General features: G+C 41.8%; 1 protein-coding gene across 2 annotated transcripts in view; it reads left to right on the top strand.

Annotated features, from left to right (window-relative positions):
* TRAPPC9 (trafficking protein particle complex 9) overlaps positions 1 to 15,283 on the top strand; it is a 562,867-nt gene extending 547,584 nt beyond the window's left edge. For both annotated transcript variants that reach the window (XM_009285082.2, XM_019473612.1), the window contains 2 exons: positions 7,829 to 8,052; positions 14,990 to 15,283. In XM_009285082.2, coding sequence (XP_009283357.1) covers positions 7,829 to 8,052; positions 14,990 to 15,169 — 404 coding nt within the window. In that variant the 3' untranslated portion in view covers positions 15,170 to 15,283. The remainder of the gene's footprint in view (positions 1 to 7,828; positions 8,053 to 14,989) is intronic.
* Positions 15,284 to 16,790: the final 1,507 nt, after the last annotated feature.

The following is a 16,790-nucleotide window of genomic DNA, read 5'->3' on the forward strand; positions in this document are numbered from 1 at the left end:
AATTTTAAGTCTCATTTGCAACCAGTGAGGAATAAGGTGATTTTCTTTCAGTAAGCTGTAGGTTAAGCCATGTTATTCATGACCTGCAGCGGTTTTGCATGAAGCTGCCAGTATACAAAAGATAGTGTTATATGATATATCCTAGTATGGATTAGTTTTGTTTAAATGTAATATAGGGCTTTTCTTTTTTCCTTTTTTTCCTTTCCTTTTTCCTTTTTTTTTTTCCCAAGGCAGGGTAAGAATGCTCTGAAAATAGTCCTGCCACATACAAGCTATAGAAATAAAGTTTTCAGTAACCTAAAATAACATGCAAATCCTGGGATCATGAAATTTCAAAACACAGGCATACACTGTATGCCAGCCTGACCTTCTGGCTGTGTAGCAGATAATCAAAAGAAGTCTTCTGTGAGCCTGCTTGTGATAAATAGATAAAAAGGGGTTGGCCCACATTCAGAAATGAGACTATTTAAGCAAGCTGAGGCTATGTCATGGAATATTTTAAAATAAGTCAAAAGGAGCTCAGGCTCACTGGAAAACAGAGAGCTTTGAGAATTTTAAAATTTTAGGGGTCTGCCTTTGAGCACTTAGATTAGGACTGGACACAAGCAGTACAAACTCTGAAGTGATTTTCACTTTCGTAGCAAATTGGGCAGATCACCAAATGGCAGGTTATCTTGGCTGCCGGAGGAGGAGTGAGACAAGCAGGTGCCGTCCGTGTGCCAGCAATTTCACAGGGCAGGAGAAATGTCTGTCGTAAAAGGCATGTGCAAAATAAAATAACTCCCACCAAAGCCAGCGAGGTTAAACTGAACAACTCATTTCTTAAATAAATCTGTGGTTAATGTGCATTCAGGTTTGCTGTTTTAAGATCCCAAGTAAAATTTGGAGGCAGCCAAACCCCAGAGCACTAGACACGTTCATGCTTCTCTTTTCAGCTACCGTGACCCTGGTATTTAGAGTTAATTGAAGAAGATTGTACTACATCTAAATGTTTACAGCTGAGATCAAGTAGCATTGAAATTGAATGCTGATCATGTGTCTGCTAAGGATAGATTTGGGGTTTAAAATTGGACATAAACGCCGTACTGGTTTGGAGGAAGAAAGCTTGCTCAATCCAAATGCACAGCGTTGAAAAATCCTTTTGCAAGCGAGTCCAACGGGGATGCTGCAGCATCCTCAGACCGTTGTCATCACAGAGTTAAGAACAGACACAAACTCGAAACAATTTGGCAGGAACAATAATCGGACCAGTCGGGATCTGTCATCAGCATACTGGCCACAGCAAAAGAGTGATTAACTAGGATGACACAGACAATTATCAAAGACTAATTACTTATTGTTGTTGGAACTATATTTTAACTGTGTTTTTATTTTTAATTGCTTTTGGAGCGAATAAAGTGTCCTTAATTCAATTGTGAAATGTTTGGGGATGGGAAGTCTGCCAGAAATCAGGCAGCTCAGAGGTCTTGTGAAAGCAATTGCCTCTTTCACTAGCCTGTATTCATGTTCAGTCATCCCAGCCTCTGCCAACTTTCCTGTTTTCAGGTTCGTGCCCCTACGTTAGCTGAAGATCTCTGGGTTGTGGCTACTTGCAGGAAGCTGCACTGGTTTGTTCATATCTTTTCCTGTATTTTTTTTTCATCCCTGTCCAAGAGCCTTGACCCAAAGAGGAGCTGAACTCTTCAGGTCCGTAGGCGTTTTGGATCAGCAGGCTCTGAGTATAAGTACACTTTCTAGGACAGGACTAGCAGTGGTTGACAAGGTGAGATATTCGTGTCATTTGAACCTGTTACAATACAAACATCTGTATACCTCTGTGCTCTGTTACTATTGACTGCAATGAAATTATGCAGGGGATGGATTTGGCTCAGTATTCTGTCAGTATAACCATGAATGAACACGAGGATGTTATTCCAAGTTAAGATGCTCAGGTTTAGTGTGAGGAGCAGATCCGAATCACAGACAGAAGATTTTGTGCAAATAGCTATGAGGCTGTCATGTTATTAAATAACCATTCAGCATTTTCATGATGAGAGTGACAGGGAACACAGTTTTTATATTCATAGAAATATCTTTTGTATGGATGTATTCAGCTCTGAAAACACTGCAGGACCTCATAATAGACAAACAAATGTAACCAATGCTATATCTCTGTGTGTAAATAATTTGCATGAATGGTTTCGAAAATGAAAGGGAATTGGTCTACATGAGGGAGAGCAAGTGGGAAGAGGGGAAACAGAAACAGTGTTTAGGTTCATATATTGGAGGAGATACCTAAGAAAATTCAATGAGCCTGTTGTCTCAACAGAACGCCACATGTTGCCTGCCAGCTCCTCTAAGCAGCCGACTGAACCCCAAATCACAGGCTGCTAAAACTGTTGCTGTGACCTGACATGCAGCATGAGAGGAGGGACAGGGAGCTTGCTTGTTTGGAGACAGGCAGGATCAGCTTGCTCTGTACCTTACAGTACGCAGAGTTCGCCTGTAGTACAGGTTTTTTCCTCCATTCTGATCTTTCTTCCATCTCCATAATATGTAAGATCAGAAACGGACAGAATTGTTCAACCTATTTCTAAATGACTGATTTAAAAAATAAAAAAAAAAAGAAAAAAAGATTTCTCTTTGCATTGTTAAGTTCCTTGCAAAATCCTGAACAAACATTCTTGCAGAAGAGGACAGGAGAAAAAAAAAAAAAACCGGTAGTTGTTCCAAACAGAATGGCTGGCCCTTTCCTTGCTCTTTTAGGGCAATTAGAAGTAAAGCTGGCCTGGGCAGACATTTTAATCAGCACTTTAGATTTGGTGAACACAGAAAAACTGAATCATTCTGCGAGACTTTCACTGCAGCAACTGTGGCTTGGGCTCTTGGTCTTTGGCTTTCCTCCATCCAAGTACCTAATGGGCATTTTCTAGAGACATCAGCGTTGCTGCTGCTCCTCTCCCCTCCTCAGACCGTAGCTCTCCCAGTTTGCAGACCGAGATGAGTAAAACTAGTATTTGGGAACAGCTCTAACAGCATAAAAAATGGTTGACTAAAATTCCCCTATCACAGTACAGCTGAGCAAGGCTTGCTTTGCTGGGTTTGAAGATCTCTTTTACCTCTTGTGTGAGACGTATTTACTCATTTGGGCATCTCTTGCCTTGAGTTTTGTTGACCTACTTGTTTGTGCAAAGCTATGCCTCTGTGAGGTGTTTGCTCGACGTCTTGAGACAGGTTCCCAGCTGCAGCGAATGGCAGAGACCAATGCATCTGCTTCAGTTCGGGATTCAACATCAAATTTAAAAGCAAATATCCAATGGAAATTTCTCCACCCCCGACTGTAAAGATGAGCACAAACACCCTGCCTTCCTCTGCAGCCTGTTTTTTAAAATCAACCCAAACTTGAATGAGGAGAGTAAACATTGCTGGAATGTGCGTTTCCACTGAGATTAAACATGTATTTGTATGCGGCTTTCCAAAATTAAACTTCCACAGTGGCAACTAGGGAGTTGGGTGCGGAAATGCAATTAGCCATGACTCAGGACTCTTGACGTACAGGTGGGCCAATGAGTTGCGAGTGCTCACGTGGAAACTTGACAAAGTAGCAAGAACAACTTACTGTGTGTTAGCATCAGCAGAGTAAATAACACAAAATGTTAATAATGTTTGGTATTCATTTCCAAGCTGCTCCTTTGGGTGATGTAGACAGAAGTGCACCTGGCAGGTGATGGTAAATTGTTTTTCTTGTGGAATAGTGGTTGTCTTCCCGTTAGTAACATTCATTCCCTTTTCTTGAGTTTTGAGATCCTGAAAGACAGACGCTATATGAAATCTGATATATTATTTTCATATAACGGTCTCCCAGCCATTGTGGTGTCAATAAGCATCACCTATCAACTGGCCATGAAGTAGTTTTTCCATCTAAAAGGTGAATTCATCGAGATCTTAAGAGGCTTGGCTAAGGCCATCAGTGACAAAGCAAGGCTTTCCAATCACCTTTCTCACCCATTCTTTTGATGATCTTAAGGGTCTTTTCCAACCTAAATGATTCTGATTCTATGATTCTCAGTGGCTTGTATCATCCTCATCCTCTGCCTTCCAAAATGTGTTGAACATTTTCTCCCTTGGTAAAATAATCACTTAGAGAAGGTCCTAGAAATAAAATATCCTGCACCTCCTCAGAGCGGTCCCATGCCTGTTCGTGGGTGCGAAAGACTGTGTCTTTCCTTTTTTCATGGCTATCAAGCATTGCAGGGTAATGTTGGCACCCAAGGATGCCAACATAGCAGACGTGTAGGTAAATGAGCAAGAAGGGGTGGGAGAAGCAGCATTCTGTTGGGTTATTAAAGTACTTAAAAAAGGCTTTAACTTTTATTTAGGAGGAGATTGCTAGGTCTTTGTGCCTTTTTCCCTCTGACAGCCAGAGTTTATGCTTCCACCTTTTTTATGTAATTTATATATGCTGTTTGCATTAAACTTGTTCCTTCTAATTTTCTGAAATACTGTTTATCTTGTCTCTGAATCTTTGGAAGATGGAGATATGGCCACCACTGTCTTCTGTGCTAGCAACTGTGTCTTCTGATTCAGAGCTACTGTATACTGAAGCCAATAATGATTCACTCTCACAGCAGTGGTGTGAGCAGTCTCAGCTTTTATATGCCATCTGTGTGAGTGAGCTGAATCTGCAGAAATGGGACCCTGTACACATGGCTTTTCCTCTGTTCATGGATGAAAATATTAAAGCAAACCCGTATGGTCCATGAGATGTTTTCTGTGTCAGGAAGGGAGTAAAACTGCCTGTCAAACCAAGCTGTTCTCTCTGATGAAAGGGGACTGTTTTTAAACACTCCTTTCCATAGTATTTTGCACGCCAGCCGTGTGTGTTTTCTCATCTGACATCTCATTGAGATCCTTGGCTTCGGTACTGCAAGAGGGAAGGGTGTGCTGGGAGGGAAGGAAATAATCTCTCAATATGTACACAAGCACGTATGCACACACATGGTCTTAAATCAATCTTAAATTAATTGAATTTTTTTAGGAATACGAAAGAAAATTAGTCTGGTTGAGCCAGACAGTTGCTTCCCTTTTGTTTGGATTTTCTATTTTCACATGAAGATATCGGGAAGCAATGCTTTGAGCTATTATTAGATACAAAGGTGGAGGCAGAGGGCAAAGGGTTCATTTACAATTCCTACAGCAGAGCATCGAATTTTAAAGCTAAAAGGCAAGTTGATAAGCAGCTTGAAAATAAAGATTCATCCACTTAGCTCACTGAGTATTTCTGAAGGTTTATGCTGGTCTGGGGAGCTAACCGTTCTCACAGCTGTAAGACCTGCTGGCTGGAGGAACCAGAAAAAAAAGGATTTTTTTAAATTTTTTTTTTTAAATGAAAGCACTTACCTTGCAGGGAGAAGCTTGAAAACATAAACTGATATAAAGTAATGAATTGATATAAATGCAGTTCTTTTGAAGGAAGCAACTGGCCTTCACTTCTGTGGCAGGAGGCTGGGAAGCATAAAGATTACACACACACATTTTTGTGTTTTGAAAAATTCAAGTCAGTTAATCCCAGATAATGGGATACCATTATAATCACTACTTCACCTCCATGATCTTATGGCAGTCCTGCAAGAAGCAATTTGATCATGTTGGGCAGGAGAGCCCCTAACGTTAGAGTGTGCTATTGCAAAGACATCCAATGCCAAACATGGCATTGGCCAAACATGGCTAGCCCTTTCCTAAAATGCAGTGGTGATTATAACTTCCTTTCACAGAATCACAGAATGGTTGAGGTCGGCAGGGACCTCTGGAGATCATCTAGTCCAACTCCCCTGCTCAAGCAGGGCCATCTAGAGCCAGTTGCCCAGGATGGCAGAAGTCCAGACTGCTTTTGAATATCTCCAAGGAAGGAGATTCCACAGCCTCTCTGGGCAACCTGTGCCAGCACTCGGTCACCCTCACAGTAAAAAAGTGTTTCCTGATGTTCAGAGCGACCCTCCTGTGTTTCAGTTTGTGCCCATTGCTTCTGGTCCTGTCACTGGGCACCACTGGAAAGAGCCTGGCTCTGTCCTCTTTGCACCCTCCCTTATCATTAATAAGATCCCCCTGAGCCTTCTCTTCTCCAGGCTGAACAGTCCCAGCTCTCTCAGCCTTTCTTCACAGGAGAGATGCTCCAGTCCCATAATCCTCTTCATGGCCCTTCATTGGACTCTCTCCAGTATGTCCATGTCTCTCTTGCACTGAGGAGCCCAGCACTGGACACAGTACTCCAGGTGTGGCCTCACCAGTGCTATCATTGTCAAAAACGGGGCATCTCCTTTGGAAAGGCTAGTTTTGGCATGGGGACTGTTCCAGCTGGGACACCGGCATGGGTTTTGGGTAGCTGCAGCTTGAGCATTGCAGGGTTTCTTTGTGCTCACTCTGCCAAGCCTCTTGTATCTGGGACTTGCTGCTGCATTTGGGCAGCTTTGGGCAAGGAGGGGGTTTCATCTGGGTAGTTCAGCTTTGCTGACCTGACCTCTGGAATCAATGTCCCTTTCTGAACTTGTTTCTTCTTTGGCACTAGTGTTGTTTTTTTTTTTCCAGTTGCTATGCGAAGGCTTGTTCAGTTTGCCCGGCTAAAGGGCATCATGAGAACATGCATCATTTTGTAGTTTTTCATCTAAGGCAACAAAACAAAAATAAGTTTAAAAAAAAAAAAATCACTTTGGTGTAAAATGTTTTTTTCTGTGAAAGCTCCTGAAGCATAAAAATAGTGTCTTTTCTTGAAGAGGGGATATTACTAATGTAAATCCGATGCTGTTGGCAGAGGAATAATATGTGGTATGTCATAAGGCAAGCGACTGAGGAGGAGCTGGAGTGATTGAAATGCCTCATGGGGACAGGTATTCACAGAGGGGATGCTTTCTTACACGTGCCCAGCGCTTTCTCTTATCTCTGAACGTGAACCCATAGTGAAATAGAAATGTTCCTGTATTAATAGTGCATCGGAGATAACCCTCATCTGAAAAATACAGTAATACTGCACAACTGGGAACCCTTTCAGAGCGGGGAATTGGACTAGCAATTTCATAGTGTGTTGGTAATGAAACATTTTGGTTCTGTATAAGCAAATGGGCAAGGTTAGTGGACACATTACTCCGGCTGTCGTTGTCCCAGCAGTAACCAATTTAGAGGCTTTATATTTTCTGCTATCCCAGTAAGGGAAAGAAAAGTAGAAAGTTAAAAATAGAAATCCCAGAATGAATTAAAGCGCAAAGAGTGAACAAGCTCGTAGTACTGCTGTGTAATTTTAAAATCCCTTTTTTCCTTATAATCTGGACTTTAATATATGTATTACATTGCAAATTCTGGCAGTGTCTGTCCTGCTCCAAAAGGTCACCTCCATACAGGAGGATTTATTCTGGCTGTAACATGTGAACAGGGGCATCCAGCCCTGGATCTATCTAGCTACCACTTGTATTGATGATTCCTGTTTGTATTTCCCTTCACCTGATGCTGTTGATTTGTAGGAGAAGCACGAGAAGTTGTCTGTGGCTTTGGCCTGCAAGCAAGGAGGTTAAAAAGATATCTTTGGGTGCCTGTGTATAGATCATAATTGAGTTTTTTCATAGCTTTTTCAACAGCTGTGGACAGATATCAGACCTTCATAAACTGGTTGTTGCAAGTAGTTTCCCTGCAACACTATCCTACACAACACTGCAGCGCTGGGTTTTCTTTCCTGAGGTTAACCGTCATGCACTCTTGGTTTCATTTGGGTTACTTTTTCTTGTTAAGTTTCCTATCAAGATTAATACAGTTTCTAAAGCAGGAGTCCCACATAATGTGGAATTGTTTTCTTGATTTGCAGATATCCTCATTGATGGCAAGCTTTGCGACTGCGATATTGTGGTGGACTGCAAAGTGGGGGACCCCATCCCGCTGGAGGTGAAGCTGACCAACTGGAGCAAACACAGCGTGGGGCCCTTCGCTCTTACCGTGACGCCCTACCAGGATTACCAAAATGGGGTGCACAACTATGAGCTGCAAGATGCTATCACCTTTGTGGGATCCAACACCTTCTACATCGATTCAGTAAGTCTTTCTATCAAAGGGATCATGATTTTGGATAACATGCATTCGCAGAAAAGGGCTTCATTATTCAATTGTGCGTTTTAAGGCAGATTAATTTTTGGAAAGCACCACGATTATGGCAGCTATTGCTAAAGGTGCTGCTAGGTTTGGGGATATAGAATCATCTCTCTGAAATGGTTTAAGACTGTAATTTCCTATCATATAAACCACTAGTAAACTATCAGACACAGTAACTTTTGGTCACTGCAGATCTGACTAAATGTGAACGGGTAACCTAGATAAAATGTTTAATACCATATTGCCAGTCCCTTGAGCCATTCGGTGCAGTCTGCAGTAATAGATTTTAAGTAATTTTTTCTCTTTAGTCCGTAAGAAATATTCCCCATGCTGAGCCAAGGAACTCAGCAAATAAGTTTCAGTCAGGTCCTGAGGAAATGCAACAGACTGCAAAAAGAAAATACTAAACATTAATGACCAATGTGATGAGCTGGTTCATTTCCTTGTCGCTTAGCATACTCTTATAAAGCCATAAAGAAAAATAGAAAGCGTGCTTAAAATGGGACAAAAAAAAATCCCTTTTTAGAATAATTGAGATTTTGTTTTTTCTCTCAAATTCTTCCTTAAAATATTCAAGTCTAGGAGCTTTTTGTTTCTAAGGCAAGACACTGAAAATACAGATAAAACTATTCTTTCCCATACCCTTCCCCTAAAAACAGCAACAAAAAAAACCAGGAACGAAAAACATACGGACAGTACTGCAGAGTGGAATAAGCAGTATTTCTGGTAACTTATAAAATAAACATGAAGAAGAGGGTGAGTGTTTGGGATAGTGCTTAGGACCTTTGCTTAGGTCAGCTCTTCGGATAGCTAATAAAATGTACCTGTCAAAGCTGAATATTTAAGCGAACATTGGTAAGAAGGGAATTAAAGGTTAACCACAGGGATAGTCACCATGCATATTTTTCAATTACGCATCATGGGAAGAAAATATTTCAAAAAGCTAATGAGCATGGAATATACCATCAACTTGAATTTTAATGGGGGCTAACTATATTCTTAGCTGAATAATTTAAATATGCCAACAGAAATAATCAAAAGATGGCTTTCATTGACTCTCTTTCTGACAATGTGGATTTTTTGATCAGAGTGGCAGTGTTTGGATGCCCAGCTGCCGAAGGGCCTGACCCTCCAGGCTAATGAGGAAGAAGGGAGATGTCAGCGTGATGTATTCTTACCTTCTGATTGAGTCTCCTACGGGGCAAAAAGTCAGGAGGTCACATCTCTTGTGCCTGCCCAGGCAGCCTTCTCATATGTTACGGTCCCCGCTTTTGCCCCGTTGTTCAGTATTGTGACATTTCTCCTGTAAACACCATCCCCGATAAGTTAAAAATAGAGTTGTTTTCTGCTATTTGTCCTCCTTTTCATCCAAAAAGGTGAAATGAAGAAAATGTCCACTCTTAGACAAGAAGTGTTAGATTTCACGGTATGTAGTATTGATACTTGTCCTACACAGGCTCCCAGAGAAAATGCTTAGTCATATTTCTTTGAGGCATAGAGCCCTGATCATGGAAGAAAACTCTTCAGACAGTGTATCTAATGCTGTCAGAGGCCCTTTCATCCCCCATAATAACTAATTCAGTCTTGGAAAAAAGATTTCAGAAAGGCACACCTGTTTTGGGGACAAGAAGGAAGTCCTGGTTTGTGCATTTGACGCTTCGGGGAAGAACGAACATACTCAGAATTGTGTTCATGCTCTGAGTTTGGCAGAAACTCAGAGAGATGCTGGTTAAGAAACTGAAGAAGCTCATGGTTGGGTGAGATGAAAGAGAATCAGAGTTTCTTTTTTTTATAAATGAAAGCTGAGACACTGGACCGGATTCCCTGCTGGTGTAACTTAGTGCTGCTCTGTCGAAGCTGTTAAACGTGTGCCCATTATTTTTATGAGCTGAGGTCATGGGCACACGATTATTTTCCTTGTTTAATGGAGGTGGCTTGAGATGCTACCATTTCCCAGCTGCTTGTTTCTGCCCCTCTGCAGGAAGATGCTCTCCTCTTCCCCAGCAGACCCAGCGGGAGAGATGGTGTGAGCATTTGTTTTCCTGCAAAGTTGGCCAGTTTAGCGAAAACTACATTCGTCAGCAGTTTAAGCTAATTGGGCTGACTTTACACTGACACTGACAAAGAGGTGGTGACATGATTTATTGCACTGCTGAGCTGGGTGGGAGGAAGGATGGAGAACTAGCGTATGGTTTGGCGTATCAGTAGTGTATGGTCAAGAACAAGTGGGATCATCAGGTATTACAGCAAGAGAAGATACTTCTCACGCCCTGAAAATTCGGTCTGTTGTCATGCTGATGCAGAAACTACAACATTATTGGTGCTTAGTTGAATGTGATTTCTTTGGGGAAAAAAAACCCCAAACCCAAACCCCTTCTGCTTTCCTAAATGTTAATTTCATACTAAGCCTGATGCTCAGCAAATCACAATTATTTTTGTTTCCAGACTAAAAAGTTTCAAATCAGTTTCTGCTGCTATTTGGAAGACAGGGGATATACACAGGAATTTTCAGCGTGCACATGCTGCTTCGCAGTATGAATATAAATCAGTTAAAGGGTAAAAGTCATACAATTTTGTATTTCTCTTTCTTGCAACTGGAAGTCCAGGTTAGATGATTTATCTTAGAGGTAATGTAATGAGTGCTTATTCACCTTTTTGTGCTCTTACTTCAATTCAATGCAGCAGTCTGGGTTTGTGTCACAAAGTCTGCTGGGATATACTACTTCTAAAAGCAAATGCTCTTACTGAAGATTTTAAAGGATATCAAGATATTTCCATGCATTTTAAATTAAGTAAAATCTTTATTTTTAAGCACAACTTCTAATTTCATTAACCTTACTTTTCTATGACTTTTTCTATTTAGCAGAAAAAGTGACTTCATCAGTTATCAATTAGATAGTAGATATTTTTGTTCAGTATGGGGTTTTGAAACATGAGATAACATGGTGGACCCCCACCTCTTAAAATACATTGCATCATTGAATTATTTTATCTTAATTCACAACCTGAAGTATAGCTTTAGCCATATTAAAAATTCTTAGTTCTTACCAATGTTTTGTTTTGACTAATTAGTTGATCAGAGAGAGTTGCTTCTTGCCAAATTAAAACCAAAAAAATTCTCTTCCATGGAGATTCCTGTAACTACCAGCGATTCATCTTTCCTTGTTGTTCCTGCTTTTGCTGTTACTATTCTCAAGCAGGTTTTTTCCTGCATGTGTTATCATGCACTAGCTCAAGTGATTGGTAGTGGGAGATGAGGAGAAATTCATTAGTAGATGGTCATTTTGAATCAGCTCAGAAGCTATGATGAACATTTGCTCACTTCTGGCAGGTCCTCTGTGGCCCATCTGGAACAAATTAGTTTTCTTGGCACTGTTTTACTCGCACTGTAAACTCTTTGGGGCAGCGAACAGTACCTGGCACTAGCCCTAATCTCCAACTGAGCTCCCTAAGTACTACAGCAGTATGAATAAGTAGTAATTAGTTCAGATGATCAGATGAATCCTTGTGTTGAACAGCTGGCTCAGATGTGGACATCCACTTTACAGACATTTGGGTGGATTCAGCTCCAGACTGAGACATCTGAATGAGTAGGTGTTACCACGGATGCTGGCCAGCTAAGCTCCCATTAGTCAATGGAGATGGAGTTTTCAGCCGGTAGAACCTGGTTTACGCTAACATAGACACCAGGGGTGAGATTCAGTTGCCTAAAAGTAGGTGTCTACCATCATTTAGGTGCTATGGGTATCCTGCCTGGCCTACTGCCAGAAACCCTCCTGTAAATCGTCCTGTAAATCCTGCCAGCCCTGTGCAGATGTCTCAGTGCCTTAGGTCATCCCAAATGTCATGAGGTGCCTGTGTTTAGGCAACTGTATCCTGACTCTATAGGCTGGCCAGGTAGACCATTCTGTGTTTGCTCCACTGGCTGCATTGACTAGACGTCTTCTTACTGTAGTAGGAGCTTGGATACCCTGTGTGCGGAGAGACACCTAAATGTAGGTTGTTTAACCTCAGAATTAGTCCTGTGCCCTGTATACCCGTTGGGTTGGATCTGGCCCTCTACTGACCTGACTGCTGCTGATGTACTTGTGGTCTTCTGGGAATGTTTGTAGGCAGCCCCACTAGAGAGGCAGCCTTACTTGCCATAGTTACTATTTTGGAAGCAGCTTCTTGTAACTTCTGCAGAGCCACTTGCATCTCAACAGTTTCAAAGCTGTTTCAAAGCAAAGGTTTCAAGCTACTTTTGCTTCCCTGTTTCTTCCCCAAACTACAAGTGTTGATTAGAGTGGTGGTTGTACAAGTGGTCATACAGATGTGGATAGTCCCCAAACCATGAACGTTGTTGTCTGGTCTGTGCGTGCTGCACACAGGGAGATGGGCTACAGTCAGAACTGGACACATACCACCACCTGCCTCGCTGGCTCTTCTCGCTTGTGATGAGAAACTGATGACTGTGCAGAGACCTGTGCGTTATGTAAAGGCAGGAGGAATGAGCAACCATGTAGGCATGTAGGCAGAACTTCAAATGAGTGAAAAGACTGTGTTGACGCTGATGTGCCTGAAGCCCCTTTCCTGCTTGTCAAGGGCTCCAGTCAATGTTGTTACAGATATTTCTTCATGGCACAGCTAGATTAGGAAAAATGGATGGGGAGCTTGAAAAAGGTATGGGTCCTGAGGAGGCTTCATTTGCTGTTTGCCTTCACCCGTTGCTTGCATTAGTTCCTGCCTCTGTCCTCCTCTGTATGCAAGTCTGCATCAGTTCCAGTGAGGTGGAAATAAGGCAGGCAGCCCCGGGAGGAAGGGAAGGAAGCAAGAGGGGAGACTGCTTGATGTTGTTCTGCATGTCCAGACGCAATGCTAGAGGGCAAGAACTTGTACCCAGCGAGGAGGGGAGATGCCAAGGACAGGGGTCAGGAGAACAGCTGTGGCTGCTCTGATCACTCACGTGGATGATACGACGCTGATACAAGTTTGCTGAATGTCAGCAAAAGTGCTCAGCACCAAAGCCAAAGGGAGCCTGGGCTCTGCTAGCTCTGGTGATGTTGCTGCTTGTGAACAGCCAGGCCCCTGTGCAGGAGCATCAATTTAGGGAGGTTCAACAAAGAAGTCTGATACCCCAGGGCCTGTACAGGGTACAGGCAGGACTGTATTGGCTAAAGGACCCAGCAATGAAGGTAAAAAACCCCCTAGAATAGGAGAAAACAGAAACAAACAGCTCATTCCCCTCACATCTGAAAGCTACAGAGAACCTTCCTCACTGGAGGTAGTGGCAGGCAATTTTCAGCGCTCTGGCATATTCTTGAGGTGCCCCACACCCCTGGAAACTTTTTCTAGTGGTTCATCTCCCCGCTCTCCCCCACCATGGTCTAGTCATCATCCTTGTTCTGGTCTTCCTATGCAATGGCAAGATGCCCTTCAGCAAAGGGTGTCCATAGATATTTTCCCAGTTAATATCCCATTGTTGATGTCCCAGTTTACTATATGACCACATTTTTTATAGTGGGCAAGAATCCTGATAACCTGTCTCGAGCCTTAGCCTCATCCCTTCGCTGTTCCAGGTAGTAATGTTCCGTTGGTTCCTAGTGATGTCCCTTGCAAATGTTTTCTCTCCCCAAATTCAATCAAGTCCAGCACATCTGGACAGCTCAGTGCTTCTGGATCCAACACCAGAGTTTCTGTTGTGGTTGGGCTTGGGTCTCGGCTTGGCTGACCAGTGCTATGTCGTGCTGTCATTTGGAATTAACGCTGGACTCTGTAACATGATGAACACTGAGGTGTTTGGAGATGACCAAAAAAAGACCCGTTACCAATGAGTATTCAAGTAAAAAAGAGACTATATGGGCAAAGGCCTGCCCATGAAAGTAGGGATGACCCCATGAGTATATCTTCAGTTGATGGTTTCAGGGTCCAGAGAGCAGAAAGGAACTGGTAAGACGGTCTTGGCTGAGGGAAGACCAGTACCGAGGAGCATCAGGTGCCCTTTATTGGGTCTTTTGTGCTGGGATGAAGTTGCCTTTTCACAATTTTTTCAATAAATTCCATCCAATGGAATGGCTTTGTGCTGATTCCATGTTTTGCATCTGCAGCAACTTTAACCCAATTCTAGGCACCCTGAAACTGGATTTAACATCTTGTGGAAGCAGATATTAATTCAAACTTTATCACATGCTGAACAGTCATGGGATTGTTAAAGTTAGAAATTACTTAAGTGTCTTGCTGAAATGATGGACTGAAAGATATTATTTGTTGCAAAGATATGGATCGTAAATGGTTTTGTGATGAAGAAAGATATATAAATGTAGAAACAGTGTGAACTTGGTATTTAATTCGGACAAATCAGAGTGGCTACTTTTCATGGGATGTTTCTTGCTAAACTTAATTATTTCAGTGATAGTGAGTATTAAAGATTCCAGATTAGAATTTGCAGTCAGATGGTGTCTGAATAATCAGTGGGGATGAACTTAGTTATTGCTAAGTTGTTAAATGGTGTTTAACCATGTGTTTAACATGAGTTCAGAGACATGATTTAGACCTTTAATTTAGATGTTGATAAATGCAGTCTAAGGAAACATTTTGGGAGACCTCTGCCTTAAACCAACTCTGTTTTGGAATCAGTGACTCCTGAAGATCTGTATTCTGGTTTGAGCTGTGCCACAGCTTTGCTGCATGAGAGAATAATACAGGATTTAATTTTCAATGCTCCAGTTTTACCATTGCTAGAATAGGGACAAGATCTTTACTCCTTTTTGTGTGAAGGCAACATTGAGATGTGAATCTAGAGTACTTTGAGATCATTTGAAGGAGCTACTGAATTGCAAAGTGCAATTATTTTGTTTTGTTGCTGGTTTAATTATACTGATTATCACGTTCTCTTTTCCAGGTGAAGCCGACCAAAGACTCTGTGTACTTTGGAGCACTTCTCTTTCTCTACACAGGCGATTTCTACCTGAATATCAAATTCCATGAAGACAACTGCAGCAGGGAGCTGCCTCTCTCCTGGTTCTGCCTTCCTAGTGTCCACATCCGTGCTATGGAGCCTATGGTCCAAACTAAGCTGTAAATGTACTGTGTGCTATTTGATTAACTACAGTGCACAGAAATGCTTGGCACATCGTCTGCTTGACCCCCGCTTGTTTCTGTCCAACCCCAGGCCACAGTCCCTACTTTGCAGGAACAGCTGAACACTTTCTGAATTGGCTGATAGTCATACGGGCAGCTGCTTTAGCTAATTTCAGAGAGAGAGAGAGAGAGAGAAATTATAACTATGCTAGAGTTTTCCTCTGTTTCCAAAAAGCCTTTGAAACTGCTAATATATGCATTATACTTTCATATACTCTATTGATATCAGTGGGTTTGAAAAGGTCTTGAGGGCTGAATTTAAGAGGGCTGAATTTAACCATGTGTTTGAAGGTCTCAATTCCCACTTGAATAATCCTGTTTTAGCATTTTTCAACAAGAGTTGTATATCTGTATGACATTCCTCCTGGCTTACACTGGACCCATGGCACGTACCCTTGAGGTGTAGTTCTCTCTTAGATTTGTTCACAGGCTTGTTCTTTTTCACTTGTTTGCTGAGTATTTGGTGTCTTTGGTATTAAATAGCAGTAGTGATGCTTTTTCCTGTGTTACTGAAAGTAAGAATAGCAAATGTGCCTCCAGTTATTCTCTTCCTCCCCTGAGCCCAGTGCCACTTGCTCCTGGTAAAGTCACTGCCTTTAGTTTGGTAGATCTATGAACAAGAAATGAAAGAAGGCAATGAAATGCTAAAGAGTTTTGTCCTTGAGAAAGGAAATAAGCCAACTTTTGGGTTGCTTCGGGCTTGCCTATGAATTTGGGCTTTCACAGTTGTGTTTTATACAATCACAGTCGCTTTAAACGTTTGCAGACACTTAAGGAGTCACCAGAATTAATCAGCTGGTCATTAATATCACTTTGCATGAGTTTTTGCAAACTCTTCTGATCAGATTTTTCATGCTAATAGACTGGGCTTGATTATGTGGTTGTTTTTTTCCTTCTTTTTTTTAGAATGATTAAGTTTAATTATTAGGCAATTAAGGCCATCAAATTCCTGACCATAAAAGTAGTTGATGAATGTACTGAAAATTTAGCCTGTTGTCTTTCAGAATAATGTTTTTGTATAAAGAGACCTGCATTTACCCCATGTAAAGCAGGGAGATGTCTTAGCTGTATGATTAATATATTATTTCATGGACCATATGTTTCAAACCTGTCTCAATCTTTTCTTAAATTTACAGCCTGCAGTTCTTAAACTTGGTGGTAGTATACTTTTGGGGGTGGATACACCAAGATGTGGCAGGGGGGCTCCAGTTAGCTTTATATGTGCTAAATCTACATGCACAACCTCTTTGACAATTTTTTGTTTGTTTAGGCTTCATCCAACTGTGGGCACACTACTTCATGCCTGACCTGGTCCGTCCTGCTCATGCTGTGGAGCACTAGCCCAGATAGCTTATTCTGGCTCTCTGCACCGTGCCCAGTTGTATTTTTAGAAGTGACTGGTGTTTTCCATAGGAATGACAATGCTCAAAACTCAATTCATTGCATGTTTGCAAATGACTGTAATGTATTCATCCTAAATATATTTCTAATCTGAGGGAACTATAGCTATAGCATGATAGTTATATTTCCAGTGTATGCAGGGTATTATCTCTAAAAAACTG

This window comes from Aptenodytes forsteri, unplaced genomic scaffold (genome assembly GCF_000699145.1).
Source record: "Aptenodytes forsteri isolate BGI_AS27 unplaced genomic scaffold, ASM69914v1 Scaffold182, whole genome shotgun sequence".
NCBI classification, from domain to species: Eukaryota; Metazoa; Chordata; class Aves; order Sphenisciformes; family Spheniscidae; genus Aptenodytes; species Aptenodytes forsteri.